At 35.7% G+C, this 17,991-nt stretch overlaps 1 protein-coding gene across 1 annotated transcript in view; it reads left to right on the top strand.

Annotated features, from left to right (window-relative positions):
- The first annotated feature begins 350 nt into the window (after nucleotides 1–350).
- The window catches only part of LOC150094733 (uncharacterized), a 31,951-nt gene continuing 14,310 nt past the window's right edge, over nucleotides 351–17,991 (top strand). Inside the window, exon 1 of the mRNA XM_090411291.1 lies at nucleotides 351–795. Within this exon, the coding sequence (XP_090267417.1) occupies nucleotides 678–795 (118 nt within the window). The 5' untranslated portion in view covers nucleotides 351–677. The remainder of the gene's footprint in view (nucleotides 796–17,991) is intronic.

Here is a 17,991-nt window from a genome sequence, read left to right as displayed (position 1 = left end):
GTCCAATTTTCAATATGAAAAATCTAACTGTGTTGGGAAATACATGCAACAAAGTCATTCATAACCTGAGAAACAATTCTCAATAATGAGAATTGATTCTCAGGTTCCCTAGGAAACTATGAACCATGTGATTGTCTCGGAGCTACACTAACGTGTTGCTCTATTATGCAACATGTTGCCATTGGTTACTCTAAAGCGTTTAGCGTTTGCCAGTCTACTGGCAAAGTGTCATAAGTTACTGATATCTGTATGTGAATGAACAGAGAATTTCAGGTCCTCGTATTAGTTAATTTATTTCCCTAGAAATATAAATGAACAGCAGTTATTATTTCACAATTTTTCATTCTTTGGTATATTTCTGGATACTTATCGCCTGCCATTCTCGACAAAATCGCTGAGTCATATTTGCGCTGCGGCAATAACGACTTGTTTAAAGTACGTCGTCGTAGTAGTAGTAGTAGAAGCACTAGTTTCCGCACATGCGCTGAAAGAAGGCAGGTGAGCGCTTTATAAGCATTGTAAAATCGTTTGTCGCTTAAACTTCTTTCCCGTTCAGAAGTTACGAGATATCGTGCGGCACTGTTTTTAATTATTTCGGTTTTAAAAAAACTACTTCTTACCCAAAAACGGGGGTTGTAGTTTCTAAATTTCGCCGCTCAGTTGACATTACCAAAAAGATGGGGTTTAACCTTATTATGTTTTTAAGTAGTGTCCGTGAGGGGCGAAATAACATTCGAGTAGCTAAATTTATGAAAAAAAAATTGGAAGAAAAGAACCACAGGGTCACAGTGTTTGGTGAGTACCTTATTTCACACTTCATTTGTTGAATAGAAATACCGTGCGGAATTTCATTATATTTGATTAACGATGTAAGTATACGCATGAGCAGTAAACAAGGCGCGCCTGTACTGCTGTATAGTGAAGTAGAGTGACAGTTGCATAAACTAAATTGCAAACGCTTTTTAAAATAAGTTAACGAAGTGTTTATGACATTGCATTTCTAAATTCATGGTATTTTATATGAACTATCACAAACTTATTTGATAATGTGGAATTGCTTGATAATATGTGCCACTTAACAGCCTCTAGAAGGTATTTATCTGTTGGTGTAATAAATAGATCGTCAGGTGGTAAGAGATCGATGTAGGCGATTGTTATCTAATGTCAACTGGACTATCAGATTTTATAACTTCATTAAATGTCGAATTTAAAATAACTATTCATGTATCGAACTCATTTTTGCAACCTACAAAAGTAAATGCTTATTAAAAGGACAGTAAAGATTATGGGAGAATTTAAGTTTATCTTCTGTTATAAAGGCCAACAAAGCAAAATATATTTTGGTTGCTGCTGCTTCTATAAGCCTCAGGGTACAGAGGCAGATATAGGTGGTTATGCATTGGTAGATTAGTTCATGAGAGAGGAAACTAATTATCAAGTTTGATTACCTACAACATTTTGTAGTGGAGGAGATTCAGGATTTGACAATTCTGCATTTGATGATATCAACATCGCTAGGTTTTGTAAAAGCATTTGACAAAGCACTGCGAGATAAAGTACACTGGAGCGAAAACTATGGAGTTGGTGAAATGGATAACAGGGGGACTGCCACACGATCAATATATGATATATGGTGAAAAATAGAAGAGAAGGAGACCAGAGGTGTGGCTCAAGGTCTGTACATATAATTAATTTTCGATTAATGATATTGTAGGTTTATAGGGTAATATCCAGTTTGCTGATGCTAAATTAAGGTCAGTAGTAAATGATGGAAGTTAGTTCCTTGCTGGATGTGTTGAATAAATTGACATTGTGAGCAAAGAATAATGGTTCTAGTTCAATGCGGGCAAGTTATGCAGTTTAATCTGAAGATCACAAGCTATATAGAACTGCGCTGCTAGAAATTGAGACCAGCCAGTTTGCAAAAAGGAATCAGAGGGGTAGGCGTGATCAAAACATGCATATGGAATGCTTCATATGAAAATGGACTAACGTTATAACAGAAATATGTTGATAGACGAGAGAGAGAGAGAGAGAGAGAGAGAGAGAGAGAGAGAGAGGTGTGATAAAAACATACGTTATTAAAAGGGGAAGAAGATTTTTTACTTAATGTGGTATGTTGAAAACATGTTTAAGTGGATTGCTGGAGGTGACTGAGCTTACATTGTGTGAATAGATGAATTGTGTGGGCTTCCTGTAATGAATCCTGGGATTATTAAGATGCTCGCTGAATAGTGCAAGCCTACAAAATAACCACTGATAAAATAATACGATATAAGTTGATCACATTAGTTAATACTCTTGGGCTAAATTTTTTTGATGCATTTCCACTGATTAAATCAGTACTTGAATATCCATTTATGAATCTTTGCAAATATCGTATCATTTGACTCAGACGTGTCAAAACTACGCTCTACTTGTATATACAAGGTGCAAACGTTTAGTCATTAATAACTCATTAATTAATCTTGTTAAAGTCACGAATTGCCATTTTAATAAGCAGTCATTCAACAGAATCGAAACCGTTTAAAGTTTGCTATTTCCGGATATATTATTCATTTCCGCGTTGAAGTCTACAGTAATCCGAAAATTGTGGTTATTTTTGTTATGACGCAGTTGATTTAATTTAGATTTCGTGATCTTGTACTGGAAAGTACCAAGACTGTGTATTAAATTCTTTCATTGGAGTTCAGCATCGGTTAAAAGATTTCTCGTGTGTTAGCGTTGAGTTGCAAAAATTTAATGTAAAATGGCTGAGGTTTTTTGGGTTTTTTTCGCGCGCGTCTCAAGGACGCCTATTTACTATCAAGTAGGCCACTTGTAAATCCTGTAGCGGAGTTGACCAGCAACTGTTACAAAAGGCCGTTAGTAGGACAGGGAGCTCCGAAAACGCCCCTTCATTTTGTCTTCGGCTACAGAGTGTCTTTCTGTATCACCGTCTCTTCTAAACTCTTCAAGGTTAATATTACAATTTTGATTGGTGTACGCATTACTATTATCTATCAGTGACATTTCGTTACGGTGTTGAGTTTTTTATTTTGAGATAATCTGTATAAGTAATCACTCGAACGGTATGTTTATATCATTTATCATTAAAATATCTTGTTTAACCGAATTCTTAATGTAAAATTGGCAGGCTTCCAACAATCCGATTGCTTCACACGTCCTTCGTTTAGAAATTTGACATGGATAAAAAAAAAAAAAAAAAAATCCTCTTAACCGAAATGTTTCGTATTATCTCAAAGTGGGCGGCTTATCGAATCTGATATAACAAACGAAAAGAAACATGCATTAAGTATAATGATAAAATTTAAATGCAACAATAACTATACATAATACTTCCTTTATATAAATGCATATACCCAGTCGGTTGAGCTATTATGCCTCTTATATTTGAATTTCTTGGAAATAAACAGCATTGTCTATCAAAGGTAACTTAAGTCTTGTATGAAGATCTGACAGAAGTATGAATTTACTAATACCCAATACAAAAACATTCACATTAAAGAACTTTGTTTCAAGCATAATAATGATGTAAAATGTGGTATTATGCAGTTCGTTTCCATCAAAATTATCTTGATTTGGAATCGGTCTTTTGTGAATATAACTGCATATACTTTCAGGTATGTGAGATTTGTTCAACAAGAGATCTTTTTCGTTCTCAACTGACTATTTCTGGGTTTTTCCCACTCGTGGATTCTATTCTACTACAAAAGCCTTAGCATCGAGGATAGGAATGAGTTTCACGTTGGTCAATCCAGAATAATGAAGTCATTACGTACTTGCAGTGGCTGGAAAATCAACATGAAGTCGTATCCCTGTCCTAACCTTGTGCGAACAAGTGAAATAGGTCTGTGTTCGTGCTATGGCATCGGCAGGAAACAGTTAACAGACAGACAAGCATGCTAATCTATGTACCAGCTAAGTGCTTTCATTCCTAACCAACCTACGAGTATCTATGCTCTGCTGTACCTGTCTCGGAAATTAGGATTAAACTTTTATTCATGGTCATCGCAACAGCATGCACTCAATTGCACATAGCTTTGTATCATTCTCCACATCTCAGAACCAAATTATTTAAATGAAAATTGAAGCTGCTCATCACGTTAAGATAGGCTTAGAAATGAATATAGAAAAAACATGGATCAAAAAATCTACACAAGTGACAGTCATCTATGTATTAATAACATTCCTATAGAACAAGTTGACTCCTACAATTACTTCGGACAAACAATAAAAATGAATAACGATTTATCTGAAGAACTAGCAAAAAGAAAGAAAGCTGCATGGCTATCATTCAACAAACTAAAAGAAACACTTACTGATCCAAATATTGACATCTCTGCGAAGGCAAAACTATTTAATAGTGACATTCTTCCATCACTCACATGGATCAGAAACATGGAACATGACAAGAAAAGAAGGGACTCTCAGAATAACTCAGCGTGCAATAGAACGTAGGATTTGTAACATCAGCAAAATGGAACATGTTAGAAACACGGAACTAAGAAAGAGATCAGCCATAAAAGATGTGGTAACTGCAGTATATGAAAGCAAGATGAGATGGGCCGGTCACATAGCCAGACTCAGGGATAACAGATGAACATATAGGATACTCAACTGACAACCAAGAATAAAGAGAAAACCAGGAAGACCACCTATAAGATGGGAAGATCCACTAGTGAAATCTATGGGTATAACATGGATGAGAGAGGCTCAAGATCGAGATCGTTGGAAGCATCTTTGTGACCTGCACTCATGGAGAAATTCTGAATGAAACACAGGCCCATCAAGGTAATCATCCCATTAAGGTTTCATCACTACCTTTTAATCAACTCATTCAAAGTGGAGTGATTTAAACGACAGACTGCTCTTTGAAAATGTTCTTATGCTTTGAATCAATTTATTATTCTAAAATACTCATAATTCAAGTTAGCCACTAAATGATCACGTAATAACTTGTATTGCTCGAGTTAAAGATGAAATTATTCATTAGTACAGCTTACTAGTAAACATTCGTTTCAAGAGGCATTTTTAAATGGATGCATTATATCACTCCACTGAAACATTACATTCTGCTGCAGATAAGTTTTTTTTTTAAATGATTAATACAATATATTGAAATAAGCATTGGACAGAACTTTGTTTGCCAGGTGGTCCTTAAAAGAGATTATATAGAATTGATCATGGCTCTGCGGCCATCCCTACTCTTACATTTTGTGAAAAACCATTTCTCAATAGCAGTTGATGCGTGGCATGGGGCATTGCTACTGTTCAAAGAGACTTAAGCCTTCAGTAAAACTGAAGAATATAGGAAGCAGTGCATTGACCGGAAGTGTTGTATACATGTTCACCTTCATCCTTCCGGGAACTACAACAAACCAGAGTCCATAACAAGAGGAACAGCTCCGAGCTGTTACTTTCACCAACAACTTTTAACTCTTGAGATAATATTCCTGGGCGCAGAATGCGTTTTTGATGATGGCCATGTCCATCCGGTCAGAAAAAATAGCTTCAATCATCTCCATATCAAGAATCTCCGACGTATACAGACCATTCATGTCATACTTAGATAGTAATTTTTTTTTCCTCCCACAAAGCAAGTAGCTGGTCAAAAAACATTGTGCAGGCATACGCTGGCCTCATAGTTTGTTACTTTCGCTGGGATTCCTAATAACAGCATACGGAATAGTCTGATGTTCTTAACTGCAGTATAGTTTGCTCTGTTGATTGCTGTGGCTGTTTCGCTCATGCGCAGTTGTCTGCGTATATAGTTCTAGTACTACTAACCTGAATTCCGTAGGCTCTTTGAACTTCTGGTTGATTCGTTCTCACATCAGACTGCTAAGATTTCCGTACTAGCCTTTAATGAATCCTTTGGTATCTTAGTGTTAACTTAGTTTTCCTGCGTATTTGTCTGAGGTGACACCCTCACATGTCTGTCGGTTGATTATGGTGGCTAGTTAAGTTTCGAAGATGCAGTATTACCAACGGATAAGTACTGATATATATCTCGTTATAACATCTCTTCCGAAGGCATTAGTTTCTCTAGTTGTCATTGGCAGTATAGCCCTACCCTAGCTGCATACTTACTTGCCTTATATAGCAGAATCTGCCACGTGATGACAGGAATGCATCAGTATGTTTCACTCAAACAGTATGTCCCCATACTTATTTCAGCTTAGTGTATGATTCTTATACACCTCCAGTCAAGTTTCATTTCCCCTTACCCCGTTACGGACTACATCACAGGGAAAATACGTCTTCCTGTGTCCTTGAATAAAGCGGAACCACTGCGGCTCTAGTGACAGTGAAGATGCTGTCGCGTATAGTGAAAGAATATTAAATATAGTACAGGACTTATCAAGGACAACCACACCGAAATTGCATCAACATTTAAAAACAATCTTACTATTCTGCCAATTAATATACTTAATTATGCGATTTCTGGTTGATCTTTGTAATGAAATGACTTTTTAGGAAGACATTTGAAGCCAGTTTATCGAAGTCTTGTAATCTTATCCTGGGTGGATATCTTTTAATTTTCAATAGAATTTTCATACACATCAGATATTTGAAAGATCATTTTTGCTAACTATTTGTTATATAATTAAATAAATACTGAAATGCAAAAACTCTGAATTCCTAATATTTATTTGTAATTAGAATGCAGGATTGCTATTTACGAAAATGAAACAAATTCAACTGATTCCAAGAAAAGTTTGAGTTTAGAAACGCTTCATATTCAAGAAGTGACTAAAATTGTATTATCTGAATAATAGAAAACTTTTCCCCCATTTCCTTCTAATTATTGACAGAAACCCGTATCAAAAGGTTGGACGTAGTATAATTAGAATATAACTAGAATAGCATTACTGACTCTTAATTACAAAAATCTGAATACCTAATCTGGGGTAAGAATAGTGCCGCTTTTTGAGGGAGATATTATACATAAGCACTTAAATACCCATGAACATTGTCACAAATGTTGACAAGTTGCTAACAGTTATTTTCATTTACTTTTTCTTGATTCCTAGAATCAAGAAACAGTAAATCCATGATGGATTGCTCTCATCCTTCCAATGTGTGAAAATATGAGAAATATTACAGCCAGCGCTTTTTGTAATACAATGGGTGTCGGTACGCATTTTTTTGCTAGCAGGAAAAGTTGAATAAAGCGATACTGCATCCGTGTGTCACTATCAGTAAAGGTGCCGATACTCTGTACCATCTCAAAAAAATAAGCACTTATTTTAATGAGAAAGAAACAGAATAAATGAAATACTTTTAAGGATGATAGGACATGTTAAACAATTATGATTATCTCAAAATAAGTCTGTAAACGTTCAAAAGGTTTCTTTGCACGTTCTTTAGCATATCCGAGCTAAATTCGTTTCGTAAGTTTTTCAAAAAAAAAAAAGTCCCAAAGTTATTTTCTCTGAATTAAACAGAAGATTGAATATCTCAAATAGTAAAATCTGTTGGATTTAAATTAAAGTTTAAAAAAATGATCTAGAAAATATAAAACTTGTGATGCATAACTTTATGGACGCTCTGTATTTTTTGTAAAAGTTCAACTACCAGTGGTATAACTGCGGATCATCACTAGAAATACACTGCTTGGAAAGAAGTCAACGGACAACATAGTATGATGAACAAACAGCCATGACGCCCACCTTAAGATGTAGGACCTCCTTTGGCTGCGATGACTGCAGCAATCCTACGGGGCATATTTTCCATTGCTCATCGAGAATTTTGAACCAATCTTCCTGTAGGTATGTAATGAGGTCCTGGACTGTTAGGAAGCGGACGTCCCTTGACCTCACCTGACGCTCCACTTCATCCCACAGATGTTCACTAGATTTGAGATCATGGCTCTCTGGAGGCCAGTCAAGTGTGGTGACGTTCATGTCCAAAAACCACGCAAGTACTTATGATACGGTGCATTGTCTCACTGAAAGACAATGGTCATTTCCGTAGGAACGTCACAAAGTAGGAAGCAACTGTCCAGAATGTTCAGATACCTCTCGGAGTTCAATGTTCGTGACACCACAGACGTCCGAGGCCAAAACAGAGGACCATACGAACTGAGCATCCGCCACACTTTTCCATCTGAGCGGTAAACGCAACATGATTCGTAGCTACATAACAGCTTTCTTTCCACGCTTCCACATCCCACTGTACACTCTTTGCACCAATGAAGACGATGCTGCATATTGCTTTGGGTAATGTGGGGCTTGCATACTGCGGTTCTGTCCTGGAAACTTATGTTGTAAGCCTCAGTTATTAATGGTTTTATGCGGATTTGTGTTCTAGTCGATGCCGGGAACTCCGTATTCAGTATCAGCCAACGAATGACGGTTTTCATACATATTATCCTTCGTATCACCCTACGGTCACGTTTGGCGAGTGTACTGGGTCATCCGCTGAAGGCACCACTTGCAGTTAACTCCATGCGCTTCCATCTCAGTATGGTGTCGCTTGTTGACTTGAGATAATCTACTTTGTGAAAATTTCGCCGAAGAGATAGGTCTGCAACATGGCATCCTATCACAATGCATCTTTCAAACTCCGTCAGTTCCCTTCTCGCAGCTATTTCACCCGGATAGCGACTTGGGAGCATCATATTCCTCCAATTTTTACCGCCTACAAACACGTGACTCGTTACATGGCACGATGCACCTTGCCCGTGGGTGTGTCCGTTGACTTCTTTCCAAGTAGTGGAAGTTAGTGTTTGTACGAAGTAGAGTGGGAGATCAAAAATGAGATTGAAGGCCTGCGCCTACTTTACCCCCTCTGCTTTGTTTAAAGCACCTGTTTCATATGTTTCTATTGAATTTTTTTTTGTAGTATTACTTCTAATTAGAGGAATTAAATCGAAGGTTATTAATTTCGGAGGAAAAGAATTCTTTGGTTGTAGATTAGGCTATCTACGACCAAATAATTACTATCGATTACGACCACAAAACCGGAACTTGGCCACATTTCAATGTAGCTAATCAAACCATCCGTCTCCCAAAAACACTGACTAAAAATGAACGAATGAACAGAGCATGAGAATAGCTAATTTAGATTCCTTGTCGATGCACATTAAATGTGCATACCCGACAAACGTTAGTTATCCAAGTTTTAGAGATTGTACGGTATTCTACAACATTTAGTCATACATTTTTGCTATGCCAATCCACATTAAATCCATTATCGATAAGTTACAGCTTTAAGCGGATTCCAAAAAATATGGTTTTGAATAATATCTCCACATATTTCAGTTTGTGTTCACCTTTTTGGTGATCGCATGATTTAAATGTGATCAACATAGCTGAAATCATACTGGTTGCAGATTTCTCTTTGAAACTATCATATGTACAATAGGTGTCCTCCCGCGATGAGTCTTCAGACTCCTTGGAGGTGGCACGAATAATAATATCGCATCCACGACTTGTATGAAATATTTCCTGCGTAACATAGTAGTCCGCATTTTTACTATTTGAATTAGTTCTTTAAAATATAGAAACACGATGCATTATCATTATATTATTGAAATCATGCTATCATTAGCTGTATAAGACGTTAGATAAAAATCATGGGGGAAAAATCCAGCGTAAATATTAACTGAATATCAACATTCGCTTTCTTATTCTCTTATTTTATTATTCGAATTTGGCTGTCTCATCCATGTATTTACACGAATCATTGACTTCCAATCACACTGCTGATGAGAAAGGAAGGACTTAGAAATGTCGTTCATTTCGAAAAAAATCTTACACATAGATATTATTCAAATTCAAAACTGGTTGGTCTCAGGGAAGACTGAATATCTTCCATTCCAAGTTTATTTTTGCAGAAAGCAAAATTTTTCTACTTGTTCTGATGAACAACTTAACAGAATTAAGACATTTGCAACCGATCGAATTGTAGATGGGTAAGATTATGGCATCGTGGTAGGTCGCAGACTTATCGTGATTTCTTGAGTGGCCTGTACTTCTGACGTAAAGTTACCGCTGCAAAATATAGAAGAGCGTTGCAAGAACGTCAGCGTTCAGTGCCAGCTACTCCTCCTAACACACTTTACAGGACTGTTTCCAAGAACTGGTTTTGGTTGAAATGCATAAAAATAGACCGCTAATATAACTTTTAGGGGCATAGTAATAATACATTCATTTCATTTTCGAGGTGCCCAGCGAAAGTATGATTGAAAACCTACCTTAACTGACCTAAATAACTTGATCTGGTTTCCATTAAAAAAAAAAAAGTGCCTGGAACACCTACTTGTAGGTGTTCCAGGCACATGGACTAAAAGTGCATTTAGTCCAATGGGATTAAAAGCGAGATTATGGAGGCTTCACGAGACTCATGTAATCTTCTACTCACTTATTGGTTTTTAAAAAAATACTCGCTGGCTTTGTTTCAACCTGAAAACTGAAAGGAAATTGTTCTTGGCTCGATGTCTTTCGTAATGATTTCAGCAATTGCGTTTCTGTTGCAGGAGTATAATATGCAGCACGGTATCGTTTCAGCTTGCACTGCTGTGCAGATATTCTGTTCTCTCCGAATCAATTATTCTGTTGCTAGTCTAAATCCAGTGTCAAATAGCTAAAGCATTTTCTATAAAGTAAAAGTTCGGTTTATTCACTTGCAAAAATGAAGATTTTTAAATGAAAAATGTAAGCTAAGTTAATAAAACCTTAAAAAAGTAGGTTGACCCGAAAAAAAAAAAAAAAAAAAATCCTCCCCATCCCATCGAAATAGGAAAACCGGTCCCATGAACACTTATCTACAGACATAGAATGCTATTGGACAAGAATGACAACTTTAAACCACCTTGTTCTATAATTCCCTCGTAAAGTAGCATTGCTACCTCACCAACATTTAGTATAGCAAGTATTAGTGTGTGCGCGCGCGTGAAAGTTATCACAGGTTTATGATGAAACGTGTTAATAATTGCAATTTAATTAATATCCAAAAATAAGTATCAAGGAATTGAGACTACGTAGAAATAGTTTTATTTCTTTTAGAATGGAGAAAAAAGTCTCCGTAGCGAAGTCTCGGTAACAATACTTTCATTTCCTACTAGTAACTGCTGACGAAGACAAAATCTACATGTATATTTTGCCTTCGTCATTCTATATTTGTTAACTGCGTGTTTTCTACACTGTCCGGGGTAATAAATTCATCACCTAATTAAAGTATATCGCATCGTTTACTGGATTATTTTTCATACCTAGGGTCAAATGGCTCGACATCCTCACGATTGCGCTACGGAAGAGTCCTTTCATTGTACAGACTCGAGTTCGAGTCGCATTTAGAACTCAAGAACCTCGAACCAAATGAAACAGAGTTGATCAGTAACTTTCAAATACTATCACCATATGAGAGATTCTGATTTTTTTTTTTTTTCATCCTGAAAAAAAAAGTCTAACCAGCCAGAAAAACGACCGTAAGCGTAACTATTATATTAGATTTATAAAATCAAATCACTTTGTCATGACAGGACATTGAGTATATATAAACAGGTTAAAGGCTGAGACAAACCTAAAGTTCAGCCTTTACCTGGAGTTGTTTTACTTCAACTGTAAATTTATATATAAAAAAAAGTGGGCTGTATGTTTAGATTTAATACTTAGAGCAGACTTAAATCCCATCTACTTCAGTTAATAAATCAGATTACTTTCACCCATTTAAATCTTTCCCTCTATTTCTGATGTTTGACCTACAAAGCTTATGTGAAAAACTGTGTCGACATAATTGTCACGCATATACTGAATTGTTCTTAATCCTACAGCTTATTTTAAATTATTTCTTGCCATTTCTTTCAAAATAAAGAAATGGGAACAGAAAACACTAGTAAGCCTTCATGATTGCTGTTCTAGATCTTGATTTTAATTAGACCTACGCTGCTGCCTACGGCAATGCGAAATAACGATGTCCTTGTTGAGCTCAATGATATTCTCTACATGAATCGAATCCACTTGTGGTCATGAATGTTTTTGAATAATTCGTTTTCGACAAATTTCTCCGTGGTTGGATTATACCATCCTGTCAGTATGTTGTAAGTATGCATGCTATGTCATCTTGCACAACATCAGAACTATTTTCGATCGTGGGGATGGAGCGAAACGAGTATGATTGTGGGCGAGGTCACAAAAAAAAAAAAATAATAACAATAAAAATAAAATAAAGCGTGCAAAATGTTTTAGAGAATTAAGTCGCCTGAGTCGATGTCTGTATTTTAGGGTGAGTGAAGAAGAATTAAGGTCTTGACGTTATAGTTTTATCAGCCAAATGAAGTCGAATATTTTCACAGTGAAAACGAACATTCAACACAATCTTCTGTGAATTGTACATTCCCCGTTTGGAATCTTTTTTCTTTTCGCGTTTCGTACATGACATTATTTACCATGTTAACATTTTTCTCTGACGACCTTTTAACCAAAAAAGGACTGATTGCAGCATTTTTTTTTTTTTTTTTTTTTTTTTTTTTTTTTTTTTTTTTTTTTTAACCAATGCAATTGAAAAGTGAAGCTGACGTTTTCCCTCCTCAGTAAGAGACCGATGAGCTAAAAGACAGCTGGAAAGACTCGTTTATCTACGTAGTAAGTGTAAGAGACCTTGGGAGTGATTTCTGACATGCTGTAATTACTCGTACACGTAAATTGTCTTTCCGCCTTCATTTTTCTTATTTTAAAATTAGAACTAAAGTATTTATTCGAGAGTTAATCATGGTAATGCACCGCTTTCTGAATGCTAATAGCACTAATTGCCTGAAGACAATGAGAATAATAACTTATTGAAATTCCCATAAATAAATATAATAGAAGCGTAATGAGACTAATTCATTTGTAATAAGATTTGAAAGACCACATAGAAGTTTCTTCAAATAATAAATTACTGCGTTCTACAAACCTGGGTCATATCAATATGTACCCACTCTACTCTCAATACAATAGGATTGTCTACATATTTGCATTGCTTTTTCTTCCCTTGCATTATGAGATTGTGATTTACTATGCCAAAACGGAATATTGTTTAATTTCATTCAAGCAGCTCAACATTAATAGCTATTGTAGAACATACCTGTTCATTATGCTAATCATGAATTTCATAAAGAATTATGTTCGCTCATTAAACAATTGAATAAATTAAATGTCCAGTTCTGTGCGCCTAATAAAATCATAAATTTATGGTATGGTATCAATTGCAGTCGTAACATGACGTAGTACTCTTTCGTAAATCTTTGCTCGTACAAGAGCTAGCACTAAAGCTGTATATTGCGAAGTGGTAGACCAACTGAACTTCTAAATAAATGTAAGTGATTTAACAAAAACAGACCCCTCTTGTGTTTGTCTGACACCTTCACTGGTGAATAACGCTGAACATATTTGTTGTTGCAGTAAGCATCGCAATTTCCCTTTGAAGCCGCAGCCAGTAGCATATCAATATTTAAAAATAATAATAATAAACATAGCAAAATAAATGTAAAAAACCGGAAAGTTTATTTTCTATTAACACAGAACCTATATATAACATATAGGCACATGAAGACAAATGAAGAAATTTATTCATTACCAGACTCGGGAAAACGCGTGATTGCAAGATAGTTTAACCCTAATTTTAAAGTCTCACAGTGACCTCTAACGGCGGCCAAGGGAAGGAATGTACTGGAATATATTAATTCTCAAAATAATAATAATCCGAGACGAAGTTTTTGAGGGGAAAAAGGGTTTCATTAAGATTGTTTCGCTGAGCTAAGATCTAATTTCAGATAATTTACATTATGGCCCGAAAAGAACAGATCACTTCCCTTGTGATAGTACAATAATGAAGTATTGCATTTAGATTATCTGTTGGTATAACTTTCATAGTGTTACAAAAGCATCTGTCTGAAAAGCTACTGAAAGGAAGGGGAGCTGGAAATTTACACATGCAGATATAAATCATGCCCATATTAAGCTGTCTGAGTTCATGCGATATTGGGAAGTTCATTACAACCATACCTTTCACATAGCCTTCTATCCGCTTAAAGGAAATTAAAGTCAGTAGCGAAGCAGGATATTTCTTAAACGATTTCCGTGTTGAGGTACTGCCTTCGAGGCAAATGGATGTTGAAATAAACCAAAAACGAACAGTCTACGAAGTTTACAGCTATTTGGAAATCGTTAATACAGTAAGTTTTTGGAAAACTTATTTCATTAACCTATTAGGTCAAGTTCCCTTACACGCCAGTGTTTAATAATTAAACAACCGAAAAAAAGACATAAGCAAAACAAGAATCATTAAAAAAATAAGTGAGAAAGGAAATTTAATACTATTTACCATAGTTCTTTTGCTCCTCTGCCACCTTCAAAGGGTACTATATCTGACTAACCTATGCATTATACTTGACTCCCGGCATGAGCTGTGATCTGTGTAAAGGAAGAAATCAAGCAATGTAAAGTTGCTTGTAGGTGCATTTCACAGAAGGCATATCTTAAATGTTATCCATCTGTAAACAAAAAACTCCACTCGGGCTGAACCAAATTTCATGAAATTTAGTTTTATGGAGTCATTACTAAGACTTTTCGAATTTCAGTTTCGCTAGAATGGCCGATTGAAAAGCTCCAAAAATAGAAGTTCGTAAATGTTTCTGGTGGGTGCTTTTCGTCCTGTATGCCTTCAGTGGCATAAAAAAAAAAAGCAAGTCTCATATTTGGTCTCTAAAGCACAGTTTCTGGAGTATTTAAGCCCTAACTAATCAATGGCATTAATGTAGGACAGATTTCGTGATACGCACAAAACGACGTAGATGGGTAAAGATTACAAATTTATGTTCAGTTGTTTTAGGAATGACACACCATCTGTGTATAAGAGAACTATCTTCATGGTTTTCTCAAATCATTTTTGTAATTCTTTGTAAGACTGCCTCTTGGCAGTAAAAAGCAAATTAGTTCGGAGTTCTCGGATTTAAACTGAATCTATTATGACTACAGAAAAGACTTCCGATGGGATCAATACATGTCAGCAACTTTTTGAATGCTAATTTGGTTTAATTCTGTCAACATAAAAAATGGATGTTTTCATAATAATTAATTACGTAGGTTCATTCTTTAGGATTCCCCCCCCCAAAAAAAAAAATTTAAAAAAATGGGAATTCGAAAGGCTTCTTTCCTTCATTTATAGCGGTGGTTACTCCTACTGTTCAATGAATAATCTTTCATACATTACGGACTGAACATTATAGCTTTTATTTGAAGACAACGTTCTCCTCTTCCCAGTCCTCCAATCGAGTAAACTTCTCTGGATTTAGAGATTTTTCCAATTCGAAATCTGTTTCTTTCAGAAAACAATGTAGAGTAATAACATACAAATATTTCTTTGCTGAATACTGTTGGCATTATCAAAAAATTCTCTTATTTGTAGACGATAACGCAAGTTAACACAGCAAGAAGTCTATTTTTCTGATGCTGTTTCATTCATCGCTTTGGGTGAACTCCACATTCCCCACTCCAATTCCACTGGAACTGTCAGAACATCAATTTTAAAACTACATTTATAAGCGATTAATTAACATATGTGGGTGCAATGTAAAATACTTTATTTTTAGGAATGTGTACTAACAGCAAAAACCTATTATAATAAAAAATTTTGAAATTGGTTCATAATTTCAAAATTTCTGGCTTTTCTAGTAGTAGGATAATCGCTATTTTCGGTAACAGTCCATACGCAGCGTCACCATTATAAGTGAAATAATTATTCCGGTTATAATGTAAAAGATTATAACATGCGCTCAACGACACCGATCTAGCGCAATTAAGTACAGTTATGCGTCACATTTTTGTGTGTATACACATACGCACGACAAAATTCCTTCCAATAGACCAATTACAGGTAGCGTATACAATAAAATTAAAGAACGAAGTATTTGTGTAAAATAGAACACCCTTAAGACATCCCCAATTAGTGACATATACTGTGCATATTGGACGATTAAAATTTATTTTTTCAATATTCATCTCACACACGATGTGGCAGAAATTATAATACAATTAGTGTCATTATTGGCCTCTATACTATCCTATAGAGACCAGTCTCATATTAGTTAATACGGCACATAGTTCAAATATTTTAATGCAGAAAAACAATTACCTATACGGGTAAATTATACGTTCAAATCTGAAAACAAACTTCATCTATTAAAACGAAATTGAAATTAGGTATCTAATCTAGAATTTTTTCTCCTTCCCCACCATTTGCTTTTACGTTAAAAAGAAAAAAAAAATCTAATATCTTAGTATCTTTCAAGAGCACAGTGTCAGATCTGAATTCATTAATATTGTTCAGTGATACAAAAAATGTTTTTGAAGACCAAGTAAATTATTAAATCCTCACCTTTAGAAATAATGATGTTAGAACTTTTACTTGGGGGGAGCGTGAAACTAACTAAAAAATAGTTTTTGCCTTGGTAGAAAACCAGAACTTACTGTACACACGAAAAATCGTGGACTGACAGAATCCAGTCGTTTGGTGGGTGTTGATAGTTGTGTTGTTTGCAGATGCGAAACAGTATCTGGTTCGTTGTTTTCATTGCACTGAATTCAGTTTGGAGCAGAACGTCATGGGGGAGTACGGTAAATGGTCTGGAGAATTCACTGTTTAATGATGAGACCTTATTACAATATAAGAGGGAACAAAAATTTCAAAAGTAAGCTAAACCCACTTAAGTTGTAAAACAGTACCCCATCGAAAACAATCTTATAGTGCCAGTTGTTGAAAGGATTGTGTGTTTCCTCTGCACGGTACAATTGTACCCTGACTGCTGTATTTTAAACATTAGGAGCTTCGGCTAGAATTCGTTGCGTTTTTTCTTTACTACCGTTGATAAATAATAATGATGAAAAATCATGGTAATTTAAATTTTTTTTTTAAAAAGTCAAGCCTGACTTTTTAAAAAATACTTTACCATTGAAACATGAATTTACTCGCTAAATTAACTTTCTGGACAATGCTCAATATAGACTTGCAAACGCCTAATTAGTCATAAAGTCAAAATATCGTTCTTGCAGTGCCTTCTAATTATATCTAAATAAAATTGCTGCATTTTAACTACTACAGTCGCTCAGCTATTTTGCTAACATATACTTCTATGTACTAATAATGAGAGACGCGGATTTTGAAGCTATAGAGGAAAGGGCAATGGTTAACACCAGATTGGGGAGGGGGAAAGGAATTATCGCGTAGACCAGCGGTTCCTAACCTTTTGATAGCGGGGATCCCTATTTTGATTTGAAAAATACTGCGGGTCCCTGTGGATGGGGTTGAAGTTGACGAAATTCATCTTAAAGTGTGCAAATAATGCAGTTCGCAATATTTGCGCTGTCGTCTAACTGTAGCTAATAGTGACTAACGTAAAGATACTCTGATGTGACATACACATTGAACTTAAATCGAGGTTCCACAATGCGTTGCCGATCTGTACAGTCCGTGGTAATACATCAAAGCTGTTCATAACGTGAAATATTCGTTCTCAAAAATGAATCTTTTTGCGCACACCATCAGATGTTATCTGACCCCCCCCCCCCCCCCAGGGATTCGCTGACCACAAGTTGAACTGCTGGCATAGATCGCTATTACACGAATATTCTCAAAGTTGTAGCAAATCGGACACGTGGAAATCTAACAGATTAATCGAACTAACCTCCTGCAGTTTGTTTTAGCAGACGATAGACGAGAATTAAACAAAATTGAATGCCATTAGCACAGTGAGTACACCATTTTATTCTTCATATTGTCCCTCTTTCCTTAGTAATTAATATTTAAATTAGAACACGCTACGCCTCGTTGGTTAATATGTTAATTTATGCGCAATGACGTCTTCTTACGTGTAAAATCTCCGCCCACATGTGTAGAAGCGTCATTCTTTCCTAAAAGCAAAGAAATCTGTTGTTTTTATCTTGAACATTTTATTAATAATATATTAATAAATATTTCATTTAAATCTTGACTTGACATCCTCTA

The sequence above is a fragment of the Typopeltis vanoorti genome, chromosome 21 (genome assembly GCF_054136105.1).
Source record: "Typopeltis vanoorti isolate ZY-2024b chromosome 21, IOZ_Tvanoo_1.0, whole genome shotgun sequence".
Classification (NCBI taxonomy): Eukaryota; Metazoa; Arthropoda; class Arachnida; order Uropygi; family Thelyphonidae; genus Typopeltis; species Typopeltis vanoorti.
The sequence above is the reverse complement of the archived record's forward strand: the minus strand, read 5'-3'. Positions and strand labels throughout refer to the sequence as shown.